Below are 17,165 nucleotides of genomic sequence, written 5' to 3'. Positions count from 1 at the left end.
ATCTGCCCAGCTACTGACTGTTGGACAGGCAGCTCCCAGAATTAGGATGCTTTATTTCTTCTTCCTCAATATCCTTTCTTCCACTGGCTTACTTCACTGCCCTCATCCATATAGATCCATCTACCCCACCCCCCCTCCTATTCAAACTCAACCTTGGAAGTAGTATCATGTCTTAGATCGAGGGCTGGCACGAGGATCAGATAAAATGGCGGGGGGGTATCTAAAAGTTTCTCCCACATTACAGAATAACATTTCCAAAGTGTGTATTTAATGTGCTTTTAGTAACATTTAGGTAAAGAAGATAATTCTATGGTCAAATAGGTTTGAGATACAACATTAGGTTAAACAGAGCTAAATGGGTCTCTTTACTGCAGGATTTCCTGAAACCTTAACTATATAAACATGTTTAAGACTCTCCAGCAGTATGCAGTATTATTCAAACTAACATGCCCCTGCTAGCACCCATGGGACTAGTATCCCACAGAGCACGATCTGGGAATGATCACAAAAATGCACTTACTTTATTGGCTGTTGATGACAATAACTGGAAAATGTTGGACTTAGTACAAATGGGCAGTTTCACTGTCAGTGGTAGTTTGGTTTGTTTCTGACCCTATATCCCTAATTCCATGCATATCCCCCAATACAAATTGTTCAACTCCTCATTTTAAATACTAAAATTCATCTTTCCATGGAAGATCACTGATAGTTTCATGATGGTGTAAATGAATTTAAGTTGTTTTATAAGAATCAAAGTGGAGGTGGCAAGGCCCAAACATTTTTGTAATTTCAAAAGCTCAGAGTGTGGTTAAGTGGTACAAAAAATCATTATTCTCTTGAAGGTAATCCACATTACTATTATCTCTTTAAAATGGTTTATGGTTTAACTGGATTTCTTATTACGGAGGCTAAACTTACTAAAGCATTGGATTCTGCACAGGTTAACTTCATTTCAAGGTCTTGGGGTGGGGTTGGGTGGGAGGTATGGAAAGCTGGAAGTCTGCCTAAATTGAAAGTGGTTTTAAAGAAATACTAATGAGTGTAACATAAGAGGGCCAGGATGCCGCTGCAAGGTGAAATGAGGACACATCATTCTGTACAAAGCACCTGTTTAAAACTAAAAGGAAAAACTTGATGAGACAGTTTTGCTAATTTTAAAATCTTGGTGTATTTACTTTGATGTTTACCAGCACATTTGTAATATCTGAGTCCAAAGAAGAGACTTTAAATTATTATAAATTTTCCCTCCCCAACAATGTCCCCTAATTAGGGAGTGTAGGAAGGAAGGCAAATAGGAACAACCACCTCAGGGACAAGTTCAGGTGCATGCTTTCCTATTAGACTTTTTGAAAAATGATATTCTTATGCTAAAGCCATTATTACTGCCTATATATGGACATTCCATTAAATTTGTAATGTAAATGAAACAAAAGCAAAATCTCTAGGAAAAAATGTAGTTATTGACTCTGAACAATGACTAATAGGAAGTTCCACTAGAAAGTCATCCTTGCCAGGAAACTTCACTAAGCGCTTTCTTATCAACAAATCTACATCTGATCTTCCAAATACAAAAGTAACACCACAAAATATTGATTAAACTATGTTCACAGCATACTTCTTGGTATATGTTTAAAAAACACATACCCGAACATCAAACATGCACTTACAACAGCTACTTCCTAGAAAAAATAAAACAACCAACAAAAGGTTAAGGTTTCTGTGCTTTATGTACATATTTTACACCCCGGTCTTTTGTAAAAACAAAAACCAAAGCTTCTAAAACTCAGGTAATGCATGTGAAGTGCCTGGCAAGGGTAGATATTCAATAAATGATCATGGCTAGTTTTTGTTTTTGTTTGTTTTTGTTCTGATAATTAGAACTTTGTGATTATTGCAAGAAAAACTTGGAATGATGCTGGAGCAGGGCCAGTTGTGTGTATAGCATTCCATTTTATGTCCTGGTGACCATTGTGCCTAAAGAGCTTTGACATAATCGGTATGATGAGATAATCCCAGATTTACTGGCTTGGAGAACATTCTAGTATTAGAGATATTTCCTCTCTGATTTGTGTGCTTGGTAGCTCAACTGAGAAGAGAGAGAATAAATCAGCCCTGTTGACTCTGTTTAATTAATAAAAACCCCATGGTTCATAAAGTGAGATGCTCCTACTTAGCATGAAAAATTTAGAGGCCTGGAGAATAAATGAAGCTGACTATGGAATGTAAAAATGTTCCATTTGAACATACACTACCTCTGGCAAATGTTCCGGCAGAGTGTGCATCTGACCTGATTTGGGGAGCAATCAACAGCAGTTCAGATATATTTGAAAATATAAAAAGCATCCTACTACTTGCCTCTGAGTGATTGCCAGATCTGTTGTTGGAAAACAGTAATAGTTGATCTAGGAAGATGATAGTGTTGTGTTTTTTTTCTTTTATAATATTAGTAAATTGAAAGACATATTTTAGGGCTTATAAAAAAAAAAGCCCTAAAAGAACATGCTTTATTTTATTGGCAAAGAAATGTAAGTGAATTATTTAAATCCCATTATAATTACTCTCCTTATGTTTCTTACCTCCTAGCATGCAAAATGCTTTCTTTCAAAATAAAAAATTTAGGACAGCCTTTAAGAGAAAAGTGGTTTAAAGACAAAAAGTGCACTAGCTTTGAAGAAATTCATTCTAATAACCATCTGTGATGATGAAAGAGGTTCTTTTGTTAAACTTCATTGTAAATGGCACTATTTATATATCATTGTGAATTTAGCAAGATTGCATATATAATTAGGTCATCTTTAAGATAAGGTTGCAAGATAATGAACCTAAGTAATTAACTTGCAATGTCTTTTTTTTTTGGAGGGTGGGGGATAATCCTATGCATATAATGTTCATATGAACAAGAAAATAAAGATAAGTAATATACGTTACTTCAATCTGTTTCTGGCATCAGTATCTTGGAATTACTGGAAAATTTTACAACTGGCCATAAACTGCACATAGAAATAACAATAAAAGATTTATACTTAAAAAGTAGTCCCAATTAAAAACAAATTAGAAGGTAAGAACAGAAAGTGAACCATGTTAATAAAGTTATTAAAAAGTCACCAAATCTTGGTGAGGCAGTATATAATCTTGCCAGACGCTGGTTATGAGAATGACTAGGATAGTAATATGAAGAGTTGGAATGGACTGTTTAAGAGAAACATGTTTAAGAAAAAATTGCAAACTGTCCCACTGAGATATAAAGAATTCCCTCTTACATAATTTTGGAAATACATCCCTAAACTCAAAATGGGTACTTCTCAGTAATTAATTTTGTAAATATCACAAAACATTTCCAGTATTTTGTAATTAAACATTTGGAAATACAGTGGGACTCTGACCAATATTAGCAGGATCCCATCCAAATCTTTATGGTCTTCAAGACAAATTTCTTTTTGCTACATATTTATGGCAATTTATATAAAAAATACTTATCTTTAAAAAAAAAAATACTTATCTTTTGAAAATTTAAAAAATTTAAATTTAAAAAATCTAACTAAATCTAACTAAAAAAGCTAACTAAATCTAACTAAAAAAGCTTCATATTTCAGGTATCACATCATTATTATTTTAAGAATCTAAAGCTATAATAATACATAAATTATGCAAAATATTGGAAAAATTGCTGTCACTAGACTTGTTAAAGATGAACACTGAAAATTCCTGAGAAGAATATGAAAAATATAAATTACATTCTTTAAATCATATACACAGGTTTATATTGCTGTCAATTACTGTACAGAGCCAAAACATCCCAGGTCCAAAGATGATACAAAGAAACTGTCCTATAGTCACAGATTACAGTTTTGGGCAACTCTTAAAAATTGATCAATTTTTTTCACTGTGATAGGATTAAAGAATATAGAAGGCCTCAAAGAACATGTCCTACTGTTACTTATACACTAAACTATTAAATACTAATAAACACAGAATTTTCAAGTTTGTTTATTTGTACATTCTCATGTACCCTCTGGCAGTGCCCACCAAACTTTATGTTCTCCCTTCCATATCACATGATTGTTACCAGGAAGTAGCTGCTCAAGCAGAAACCACCTGTCCAGGCTATCCTTATGTGAGCATGTGACTAGTTCCTGCCACTTAGAGACTTGATGCTTATCTCTTGTGGGCCAGTGGTTTTTAGGAAACTGGAGTACCTTCTCTATTCTTAACTCTTAACTCTTCATCCACTAACTGAAGGCAGAGGATTCTGAGGACCTAGGGGATTGCAGAGCCATGAGGTAGGAGGAGCTGGTACCAAAGTCACCAGCTAAAGAAAAGAAAAGCCACTCATCAGCCAGGAAACTCTGCATTGACTAGTTAGTATATGAGTATTAAGCCACTGAAAGGTGGCAGTTTACTATAGAAGTTAGTATCATTCTAATTCGTCAAGCAAGAAGAGAGTATTTAAAAATGAAGCCATGACTATTACTTCCCCAGTAAATACATGTACAACTTCTCCAAACTAAAGAGGCTGGCTTTCTAAAATATAGAAGACAGGCAATAAATATATATTTTTATGCTACTTTAAATAGGTCAATAATCAAAAGACTGTCAGAATATAGATTAATGAAAACTAAATTTAATTGGAAACAACTTTACAAGACCATGGCCAGTGGTCCACCTTAAAGTCTCACTTATGAATACAGGTGCATGAAATATAGAAGTTACTTTAATTTGTAATGTTCAGATGTTTCACTTTATTTATCTAATAAAATAAGTTTAATAAACATCTGGTTAAGTATATTTTTCTTAATTACCACATTTGAAGCCTTAAAAAACTTAGTTATTTGAAACAAAATTACAACTAATTTTACTTATTCAAATATTAATATATTAAAAAAAAGATTTTATTTATTTATTCATGAGAGACACAGAGAGAGAGAGGCAGAGAGATAGGCAGAAGGAGAAGCAGGCTCCTTGCAGGGAGCTCAATGCAGCATTGGATCCCAGGACCCCGGGATCATGCCTTGAGTTAAAGGAAGACGCTCAACCGCTGAGCCACCCAGGCATCCCCCTAATATTATTTTTCTAACTACACTAAAAATATAAAAATATGAGTGTACATATTTTATCAGAAAATAATTGAACATTCTAAAATCACAAAACTGGATGGGACATCGAAAGAGTCCCTCTGCCACCATCTCTATAGCCTTAATGTGTTCTAGCAAAGTATTATTGACTCTGTAATACATAAGTGCAAAAGCCACTGGAGAATGAGTACTATAAAGCAGAAACTTTCAATTATAGTAAAACATTATGGGATAAACATCAAACATGCCATCAACCTTTATAGTTCTCTCATCAACTACAATACTGACTATTTCTAATAGTACCATATTGGACTTGTGAATCAATGGACTTAACTGTCTTTTAGAACCTTAGTTTATCTTGAAGAAGAGAAAAAGTTATACTTATCATCCTCATGTTATATATGAGGAAACTAATACTAAAAGAAGTAAAATAACTTACGTCAGGTCATAAAACTGTGTTAGAGTCAGGCTCTGGACCCAAATCTGACTTTTGGGAATTTAGCCATTCTGTTAAACTCCTCTCTGAGGCTCTGTTATCTGGGTGGGTTTCAACAACAATATATATGGCAGTTCTGGGATGGGTTAAATGATCACCCAAAAAGGGCCCTTCAGTTTTATAAGATGAGATAATTAAAGATGTGTTGACTGATCACAGATTACACAGTCTAAGGCATTTTTTAAAGCACTTGCCACAAAACTCATATTTTTTTTTATTTTTTTTAATTTTTATTTATTTATGATAGTCATACAGAGAGAAAGAGAGAGAGAGCCAGAGACACAGGCAGAGGGAGAAGCAGGCTCCATGCACCGGGAGCCCGACATGGGATTCGATCCCGGGTCTCCAGGATCACGCCCTGGGCCAAAGGCAGGCGCCAAACCGCTGCACCACCCAGGGATCCCCAAAACTCATATTTTTATTATGTACAAATAAAAAGTACTAGCATGAAGCCTGCTTCCCCAGAGGTCTTATACTTTTCACATTGTGAAAATGAATTCTTAATACGTCTGTCTTTTTGCCCACCAGGTTGTTAACTTCCAGAGGGCAGAGAAGCATTCTATGTATCTTTACAATCTCAGTGTGAGGCTCACATAAAATGAAGGTCAATATATATATGATGCATAGATCCATCAGACTTTTCAATGATATTTTTAGTATATCATGAGTAAAAATGCTCAAAAGTGATAGGCTAGCTTATTTATAATTGAGGATCAGATAAAACAATCCTGAGATGTGATAATACAGTAGCCTCACTTGATTGAGAAATACACATATAAAAACCCAACTTTAACAGGAAAAAATTCAGGATTTAAATAGCATAAAAATTGCTAAATAACGGGGACTACTAACTCTCCTCCCCAATATTCTAACATCCAAGTAACTTGAAAAGGTCTATTCATATATTTGGCAATAACTGAACCACTATGATAATTCAAACAATACTGACTAGAGTTATTAGCTAAGTAGCCAGTTATATGTAAACTTACTCAAATCCCAGGATTTAAGTTATAATTGTTTACATTGAACAAATACTATTGTTAGCTAAACAATTTTGTGTTAACTGGTAGTATACAATGCTACCAAAGACAAAGAAATATGATGGTTAAGTGGTGGCTAAGAGCTCACCCTATCCCCTCAATTCTCTAACCATTAATGGAGTGATTCTATTACACTGGAATTTTCAGCCTCTGAAATAACTCAGGATGTAGCCAAAGCCATCTAACACCCAACAAAAGGATGGAGATTTTTCATAAAGGGGCCAGGTTAATGCTGATGCTAAGTAACAAAGTTCAGGTAAGAACTAAGAAGACCCCTCCAGCTCCCTCAATGTCCTAGATCATTCGTTTGATATGGATGTTTAGGAATGTGACAGCTGGAGAAGACTTTACATCAGATAAGCATTTTGTACTTTACAATGTTTTTTGACACTGATTTCCCAACTTGCTTTTCATACAAGCTCATAAGCCTGACTTGTCTCTACAAGTTTTACAATTGAAGAAACTGTGGCTAAGAGTGTTCAAGTCCCCTTAGTTCACTATTCTTTCACAAAGACTATGCAGATCTGGTTGGAAATCCCAGATTGATCATGTACTAACTGGGTTACTGTGCATTTCTGGGAAAGTTACTTAACCTCCCAGTCTCAGGGCCTAATCTAGAAAACACATACCACTTGCCTCAAGGGTGTCAAGAGATGATAACATGTATAAATGCTCTAGTTCCACGCCTGACACATTGTAGGCCCAAGTCATAACTGTTATCCTCTCTCATCCACCTCTGTATTAGCTTTAGACTAATTAGTCTGTATTAGACTTCCTGTATTAGCTTTCTGTTGGTGCGGTAACAAGTTGCCACATACAATTTAGTGGCTTTAAACAACACAAATTTACTGGCTTACAGTTCTGTAGCTCAGATGTCCGACATGGCTCTTGCTGGGCTAAAATCAAGGTGCTGGCAAGGCTACATTACTTTCTGGAGGCTCTAGGGGAGATTCCGTTTCTTTGCTTTTCCAGCTCAAAGGCCACCCACATTCTGTGGTTCGTGGCCCCCATCTTCAAAGCCAGCAACATAGCCTCCTTGTCTCTGCTTCCATGATCACATCTCTTTCTCTGACCCTCTTCTTCTGCCTCCCTCTTCCACTGTTAAGGACTCATGTGATTAGACTGGATCCACCTGGATAATCCAGGATAATCTCCCTATTTTAAGACCAGCTGATTAGTAGCCTTAATTCCACTTGCAACCTTTATGACCCTTTACCATGTAACCTAATGAATTCAAAGGCTGTGGAGATTAACATGAGGATATCTTTGGGTGGGAGGGGCTCATTATTCTCCTTGCCATACTCCCATTCCCCTTAGCTGCTTCATCCACTAAAGATTAGGGCACAAGAGAAAAGGCACTGCTTTGGATTAACTCTTGCAAATGTGCCTAAAACTTGGTAAATGTATACGAAATGTATAGGAAAATAATATATTGCACTGTAATGGAGATTACTGGATAAAGAAAAAGAAGGCGCTGTTGAATTATAGGAAGTAATTTAAGAAGCAATTGTTGTGAACTAAATTGTGTCTCTACATCCTCCAATTCATATATTGAAGCCCTAACCCATAATATGGGCTATATTGGGACTTTAGGGAGGTAAAGTTAAATGAGGTCATGGAGGTGAGGCCCTGGGTCCAATGGGACTGGTGTCCTCATAAGAAGAGGAAGAGACACCAGAATTCAATCTCTCTGTGCACATATGGACAAGATGCCATGTGAGGACACAGTGAAAAGTAGCAGTCTATATCCCAGGAAGAAAGGCCTCACCAGAAACCAATCCCGATGGCATCCTGACCTTGGACTTCTGGCCTCTGGAACTATGAAAAAATAAATTTCTGCTGTTTAAGCTACTCAGTCTTGGCAGCCCTAGCAGACTAATACAGCAACCACATTAGGAAGGGAATGTGTTTGACAAAAAAGTTGGTATTTGTTAATTAATTTAAATAAAGGGTCATGGAGGAAGAGAGAATTCCACATCTGGCTAAATAAAAGTATAACTCCAGAAAGGTGATGAATTTCCAAAGTACTTCTTGCAATCCCAGAGGATTTACTTATAGTATCCCAATAAAATGCTAAAAAAACATACTTTATGCCTCAGCCATACCTGTCATTGGTTAAATGGGGGAAAAAAGAGTTTGATGCTGGCTGTCTAGATCTGGATGTTTTATTCATTTCAGTGGGCTTTGCCATTCTGAATAACCTAAGCCAGCTGGCTGGCCTTTCGTTTAAATGACAGTTGCTCATACAGCACTTCGTATTGCTACACCCTTTCATAGATATTTATAGAAAATCCAGAGCTAGCTGTCTCAGGCTCCTGAGCAATGCAACCTCTCAGCTCCTGTCACAGGGCTTCTTACTGGCCAGAGAGTGGCATAAAATGCAGATTTTGACCAGTGGTTTCTGTTTGCAGCTGTCATTTAAAGCCCCTTCACTGTCCAATAGCAGTACTAGAAAATAAAGGAAGGGAAGGAGAACTAATATCTGTTCAATGCTCACCATGTGCCAGCTTTTTGCCAGGGGTTTTACCCGCCTCCCCTGCCTTAATTTATTCAATTCTCAAAACAAGCCTAGGAGATATAAACTACTATCTTTGGATCTCTTGAATCTTGAATCTACTATCTCTTGAATGAGAAAAGGAGGTACAGACAATGGAAAACAATATGCATTATACCAAGGTCACAATCACAAGTGGTGCATAAACACTAGAATCCAGGGCATTACAGTCCAAACTTTTTTTTTTCTTATTAATTTTGCTTCCCCAAATTGGCAATGACAGTATTCATGCATTTGATAAATATTTATTTAGTTCCTACATACACCAGGCACTGTACTAGTTACTGGATATTCTAAACCAGCTGTCACATAGATGGTTACTTCCAAACCAGTGGCTTCAATACATTTTATTCATAGCTAAGAAGTGTTTGGGGACAAAATATTTCAAGTCATCTTTTGATTTCTTCATTATGGTCTCATTAAGAGTGAAATGCTCAGGATTCTCATGAGTGGAGAAGATAGTGAGGAGCTTATATGCACTTTCCTTATCTATGCATAAGTTAGGTGCATAGAAATTGCCCTGATACCTCATTGAGTAAGCCTTAGACTTATAGTAGTCTATGAATGGGTATTTCTTAACTCACCCAAAATGAATCAAAGTAGCCAAATTAATGAGGTCTTCAGGAGGGATCCTGACGGTGTCCACTAAAAAGGAGCTAACCTAGTCTGCCAAGGATTTAGGAAAAGTCAAAAGTAGTAGCTTATTATTTCCAATCCAGAAACCATCTGTTCCTCTCCATCCTCCCCTCCAATCTCCCTGATTTCTAATTATATTAGAATTACCCAGCATAGGCTCTACTTATAAAGTTAGAGGGTAAGAAAGCTTAACCCCCAATTTTTCTTTTTTGTGTTTTCTACTTATTTTATAAATGAGAGGACACAAGGTAACTTAAGCCTTTAATATAGTATGCCGAGAATGGCAAAGTCTTATTCATATATAGATCATGATCCACATTCTTTCCTATCCTAAACCTAATAGGATATCCTACCTCAAGTTAATCAAGACAATCATTTAAGGTCATTAATTTCTCTGACTGGAGACAAATGAATAAAGCCATGTCTACCAGAAATCAGTTATCTTTTAGAGTCATTAAGGAAAAGCTTTTGAATACTATCTTATAAGAACTTTTTTAGGTGGCTTGTCATTGTTTATTTCATTATTTCAACCTACTCTTTGTATTATCACTGCTCATCCTGGCAGAGTTTCTGCATTAGCAAAATGCTCTAGGAAACTAAAGATTGGAAAGATGTGGCACGTGTCCCCTATATTTCTTCCACTCTGCACCCAGAGCAGACATCTAATTGATCAGACATCATTGAAGTTGAACATGGCCTCAGAATACTTCATAAAACAATGCTTGAGACAGTGAGTTGAAATCTATTTGCCTTCCCTGCTCTAAACTAAAACTTTTGTTTTATTCAGAAATTACAGACTTCTTAGGTTCCACTTATAGGCATTCATAATGTTGTAAGTATACTTATTCCTATGTAATGGACAAAGATTTTATAACATGAGGAGAGATCTCACATTAAAGGTGTATCAAAAAAAAAAAAGGTGTATCAACACAAATGAACACATGGAGAACTGTAAGTTTAACTTTTAAAAACAAATGATTACAACTACTGGAAAAATCCCTACTTTACATAGTATAATTTCAGCAAGTATCTAATACTGATATATCTGTATTACTTATACAGATGTATAGGTTATATACACACATATACATTTAACATACACATACAAACACACACACACACACATATATATGTATATATATAAAATGCATGTTTTACATATATTGTGAAATAGCATTGTGGTAGGCATTCTCTAAGACAGGTCCCAATGATCCTCACCTTCTGGCATTCACACTCTTCTACACTGTACCAGGGTTGGTGTGTGTGACATATGGCAGGAGTGATGGTGTATCACTCACTTTTGAGATTGGTTATAAAGACATTGTAGCTTTTGTCTTCGCATTTTTCTTGCTTTCTTTCTGTTGTCTCTTGTTTTGGGAGAGGTCAGTTGTCTTGCTGTGTGCAGCCCTACGGAGAAAAGTCTATGTTTTGGTAAGGAACTGAAGCCTCCTGCCAACAGCCATATGTGTGAGCTTGGAACAAATATACCAGCCCCACTAAGGCACTCTTCAATCCCTAGCCTTAGCTAATAGCTCGATCACAACTTCATGAGAAAGCCAGAGAGAAAGATCCAGAATGATCCAGTAAAACCACACCTGGATTCTTGACTCTCTGAAACTGGGTGAGAAAATGTTCACTGTTTTAAGCTGTAAATTTTGGGAGAAATTTATCATGTGGCAATAGAGTTAATATGATTATGATCAACAATCACAGTGAATCTGAATTTTTCAATAGAAAAAGAACACAATGAAAGCAGCATAGCAGTATTGTCTATTTGTAATAAATTCAGTTTTATTATCACACATAATTCTCATTAATAATTTTGTTTAAATTTTATAACATGTTTTAAAGTGGAATCATATCAAAGGATTACTACAATCTATCATAGTATACAACTTTCAAAGGGAAGACATTGGGTGGGAAAATGGTTAAGTTAACCAGATAATTTCATCATAGCACCATCAAGATAACTGATATTTTGTCGTTAAATTTAAGAATGCTGCAACTCTCTAAGGAGAAAATAGGGAAGTTTTCCCTTGAAAACTGTATGTGTATGTGTGTATGTTTATGTGTATATATATACACACACGTATGCATACACATACAAGTGAAGCAAGCCCTGCTATATGCATATTACACACACATATTGCGACACACACACACACACACACACACACACACACAGATACATGTTTGTTAGTTCTTTTCATGAAACGCTGGCTCTAGCAATGCCAACATTTTGATTAAATTTATTTATACCAGGTAAAATGCTTTCTTCTCTTGCATCAGAACTTAAGTAGGTGACTACAAAGTATTAATAGCTGTGCCATGGACATGTGCAGGAATATTCAATGGGGACTATATTCGTCTGGGCATCCTTGGGACAGCACTGACAGTTGTTCCTTTGCCTGAGGCTTGGCTTCCAACAGATGGAACAATTCAATTTCCAGGAAGACAGTGACAGGTGTCAATTTCAGGGAAGAGATTATATGTATACAGACCATCATCACCTCCAGTATCCTGGAAGGGCAATTTCAGACTGTCCTGTTTAACTAAAGGTGAGAGAGGCAATGACCTGAGTTCATTACTTGCTATTTCCTGCCTCCAAAGTACGTGTACCTGGTAAATGAACATCTCTACCTCAAAAACAAAGGCTATCCAGGCTCAAAATTTCAGCTGCGGTAAGTGGGAGGATGAAGATGAAAAAAATAAGACAAAAAAAGCTACATAATTCTAAGAAGGACATACAATGGATGCTTGCTCATGCAGCCATTTTGGATGTGGCAACATCACTTGTCTGAACTGAACACAGCAGCTAAGAGCCAGGAAGTAACCCCCATCAGAATGTTAAGAGTGAGGGGAGAGAGTAAGAAGAGCTAAACTTGGCTAGAAGTGTATATTTTGGGTTAGGTGCTATGATAGCCTTTTCACATATATAATCTCATTCATTCTGGACAAGAACCCTATGAAAGGCTAATATTATTTACATTCTATAAATATGGAGAATTAACATTCAGAGAGCTTAAGTAAAGATACATAAGGTCATTCAGCTATTCTGTGGAGACACCAGCATTTGGACCCAAGTTTCTCCAAACCCAAAGCTCAAGCTCTTCTCTCCCCTCCATCAGATGGCTTTCCTATAATCAGTTCCACCTGCACCAGAACTCCTGTACTTGCCTCATACAATGCCTGTAGGCCCACACCCAACAACAAGCAATTCAAATTAGTTTGATTATCTGGCATCCTGTCTTCCTCAGATGAGAAACGTGTAAAAGATAAAAAAGGAGAATAGGGGATAAGGGTATGGCCAGGCACACTGAGACCAGCAAGAGATGACAGCTGGGTCCCATTCTAGTTTATATAGCTTAACATCCCCCTGCAGAACTCACTATATTATGCATAAGATTGACATTCATAAAGATTTTATTCAGTGGACTCATTATAAGAAGGCAGGGAAGTAGTAAAAGTCTGATTAAGAATAGTTAAGTTAAAATAAATATTGGTGCTTGAATGGGGTTAACTTCTAGCAGAAAAACCCAACTCAGGCAAGCAGCCCATTCCTCCATGAGGCTGAGTAAAGGAAACACTGGTATTGCGTTAGGTTTTCTTATTTTTACTAGTTGGCCTTTCTAATCACTAGGAGAAAGCTGATTATTTTTAGAACTAAGTTTGTATTCTGCTATTTAAAAATGGATAAAGTATAGGGATGCCTGGGTGGCTCAGTGGTTGAGCGTCTGCCTTCAGCCCAGGGCGTGTTCCTGGAGTCCCAGGATTGAGTCCCGCATCGGGCTCCCTGCATGGAGTCTGCTTCTCTCTCTGCCTCTCTCTCTCTCTGTCTCTCATGAATAAATAAATATAATTTTTAAAAATGGATAAAATATAGAGCTCTCCCTAGGTCAAGACTTGTTTAAAACATCTTTTTTTGTCACATGGAAACACATTACATTAAAATGAGGAGGTGGAGGTGGTAAAACATGGATGGGTATGGGTGTATGGGTGTATGGGTGTATGGGTGTGTGTGTGTGTGTGTGTGTGTGTGTGTGTGTGCTGGGGGGTGGCTTTACATACCTTACCTCTGCAAATTTTACTATTGTATGGCCTTGATCAAATTAGCCTCTTTTCCACATAGTTTCTCCAACTGTAATGGTGACACCATTGTCCTTTAGGGAACAAATCTATTTTATCACCTCTTTTCTGCTTTCTTTATAAGTCAAAATTAAGGTCAAGGAAGAGAACTGATGGGCTTCCAAAAGACAGGTTTAAGGAATATATTTAGGTTTATGTTTAAGGGATATATTTTCTATGCTGGAGTAGACTACATAAACGTAGCATCTTTTTCTATTCCTTCCACAGGACCGTGAGTTAGACCTCAGGGCAAATGGATTATTTATTCTTTCTCTCCTCTCCTCTCCTTGGATGCTCTTCTTCCTTGTAGTAGGAGCCCAGCCCCAGACGATTGTTCTGGTCTACAAGGCACAGTGGCTTCAGCCAACTGGGTACCAGGCAATGGGAAACAACCTTTGTCTGGCCATCTCTGGCTCCTTTCCTCATCTTTGGTGGTCAGTGACAGTGTCCTTAGTATCATTTCCTCACATGGCCCTAGTGAGGCGATGACACTCAGCTTTGGGTTAGGATATACCGGCAGCCAGCTGAGGCTAAGGAGTTCCCACAGGGTTCAGACTCATTTATTGACATTTTTCAAAGGCCTCTGAACCAGATTACCAGTTAATAATTGAATGCTAGTTTGCCTTCCTTTGATCAGGAACTTCTTTTGGGGACTTTCTAGGAGACAGGCATGTCTGAGGGCAGGATACAACTCACCACCATCATAATACCATCCTAAGAAGAGCCAGGCTGTGTCCTCATTCCACACTGTTGGGAGAATTAAATGATACAATGCATAGAAGAATACACCTAACAAATGCCTGGTTACTGAGTGAGTCTCAGATGTGCTCAATAAATGCTCACTTTCAGGGTGCCTGGGTGGCTCAGTTGGTTAAGTGTCTGACTCTTGATTTCAGCTCAGGTCATGATCTCAGGGTTGTGAGATCAAGCCCTGTGTCAGGCTCCATGCTCAGCAGGGAGTCTGCTTGAGATTCTTTCCCTCTGTCCCTCCCTGCTTCCCCCCAACTAAAAAAAAAAAATGCTCATCTTCCTCTCCCCTACATCTTTTTCCTTAATTATTACAAAGTTAAAAAAAAACAACAACAATGCAAAGGTGAATGTGGCTTTTCATTTTCCAGCCACCTCTACAGTACAGTACCCTGATTCAAATCTTCCAAGAACCAAGCATAGTTAACCCAGCATATCAGGGCACAACTTTCCTTTCAGAAAAGAGATGATTCTGGAAGTGAACAGTGTGGTGCTAAATGTATTCCGTGCATGGGATGCCTGGGTCCTCTATTCCAAAAGTCCCTTTCTCTATTCACTATAAACACCTTTGCTTTATTACTCTTTGCTAGAGACCATAAGAATAAAATACATCACAAAAACACTTTGTCAGGTTTACCCCTCATTTTTTTTTCTCAAATCTTTTTAAGTATGAAGCTTTTGAATTCTCAATGTTTTCAATGGTCATATGATTTTTCATGTTTTTTCCCCCACCATTATGGGTTTCTCTCTACTGTAAATTAGTGATGACTACTGGACATCTACTATGTTCAAAGTTCTATGCTAGGAGCTTAACATTTAACAACTCTATGAAGTAGGCAATACTTCCCTTAATTTATGATAAGAAAACTGAGGTGAGGAGGGATATAGGAGCCTGTATAAAGTGACAGAGCTTAGGAACCCAAAATCTGGATACTGCTTTGGAAAATACTTGCACATCTGAAAGGATATCGAGACAATACCTCACTTTTCCTCTCCAAATGCATAACAAGAACAAATTGCTAGAAAGAGCAATAAAGGGAGTCTTTTAGGTCTCAAGAGTTTTGGGATTCTCCTTTGTGTTCTCATAATGCCAATTTTTTTTTTAAATTTAATTTCAATTTGCCAACACCCAGTACTCAACAATGCCAAATCTGACATGAAAGGAGCTACCCATAACAGAGGGGAGGTAGATCAATCTGCTTTGTCCATGGTAAAACTAATCAGTTCAGTGGCTAGAATATGTAGTACTGCTGAGGACTTCAAAGACAGTTCTCTATCACTGACAGTCTAGTACAGTAAAATCCTGGAGTCAAAAGACTTTGATTCTATTCTAGTTTGGCAATTTAGTAGCTGTGGATTTTGGGGCAACTGTTGTATGCTCTTACATTCTTCATCTCTAAGACAGGGAAAATAAGGCACAAATACTTCAAAAGGTGTTCTGGGAATCCAGTGAGATAGCATTTGTTCATACTATGCCTTGTTTATTTTGTTTAGTTACTTACTGTCTGTCTTTCCTCATTATTAGATAAATTTCATGACATCAGAGAACTAGTCTATATATTCTACTATTGCATCTCCAAAGCATGGAACATTGCCTGATACACACAGCAAATATATTTGCAGAATTAACAAAGTATGTACACTTTTAAAAATTAAAAATGCTGATTACTATTAGTATTATTGTTAAGAAGTGTTAAGACATACAAAGTCGGTTTTTTCATTAGATGTTAACTTTTCATAAGTGTTAATGTATTTAGCCAGAAGTGAATTCAGGCAGCCAACATTGAAGTTCAAAGTATGATCTTGTTCCAACTTTTTGCCGTTTCCCTTGAAATAATTACTAGCCCCCCCCCACACAATATCTGATATTAGCATTTAAATCACATGAAATGAAAATGGTGAGGCTTCATTTCTTGTTACTAATTTTTGTAACCTCCAAGAGGGATTCTTGGTTTTGCTGATTATTCTGCAACTTCCAGGTTCCCTCCAGATGTGAAGGAAATTGCTTACTTGGTTGAGATGCTTGTACTTACTTGATGAAGTACTTGATTCCATCTGCTGTGTAAGCTTCCTCCCACCCGTAAGGTAGGTCTAGAGTGAAGGGAAACCAAAAATACATTTAATAAGATGATAAAGATAACTTTATTTCCTGGATGCAAACTTCCCCCATCTTTACAATTATTTGAGTACATTTCTTGTACAAAATAATTTTCTCGAGAGGAGGAATTAAAACAATTCAGATGAGCTTTCAGACTCAGCATCTTTAGAACACAATAAATAAGTCTCAAACAGTTAACAATCTGCTTTAGTTGCATTAACTGGATTATGACTTGTCATTTACATGGTGTGAGCATTTTTGTCAGCAGGATTCAAGCAAAAATTTTTGGTGCAGGGGATGGTTTTTGCCTGAAGGCAGAGGATGGACAAGATGGCCCCTGCTTGTCTATTCTGGCTCAAAGTTTCCTTAATTGGCTCCTTTTACATTCTTCCGTTCA

General features: G+C 37.0%; 1 protein-coding gene across 26 annotated transcripts in view; it reads right to left on the bottom strand.

Moving 5' to 3' along the window:
• Window positions 1-17,165, bottom strand: part of STXBP4 (syntaxin binding protein 4) — a 212,716-nt gene that overhangs the window by 58,753 nt on the left and 136,798 nt on the right. For all 26 annotated transcript variants that reach the window (XR_007412939.1, XM_049114100.1, XM_025439995.3 and 23 more), the window contains one exon: window positions 16,704-16,761. Coding sequence is in view for 25 of the 26 variants with exons in the window: in XM_049114100.1 (XP_048970057.1) it covers window positions 16,704-16,761 (58 nt within the window). In the remaining variant the exon portion in view is untranslated. The remainder of the gene's footprint in view (window positions 1-16,703; window positions 16,762-17,165) is intronic.

The sequence above is a fragment of the Canis lupus genome, chromosome 9 (assembly GCF_003254725.2).
Source record: "Canis lupus dingo isolate Sandy chromosome 9, ASM325472v2, whole genome shotgun sequence".
NCBI classification, from domain to species: domain Eukaryota; kingdom Metazoa; phylum Chordata; class Mammalia; order Carnivora; family Canidae; genus Canis; species Canis lupus.
The sequence above is the reverse complement of the archived record's forward strand: the minus strand, read 5'-3'. Positions and strand labels throughout refer to the sequence as shown.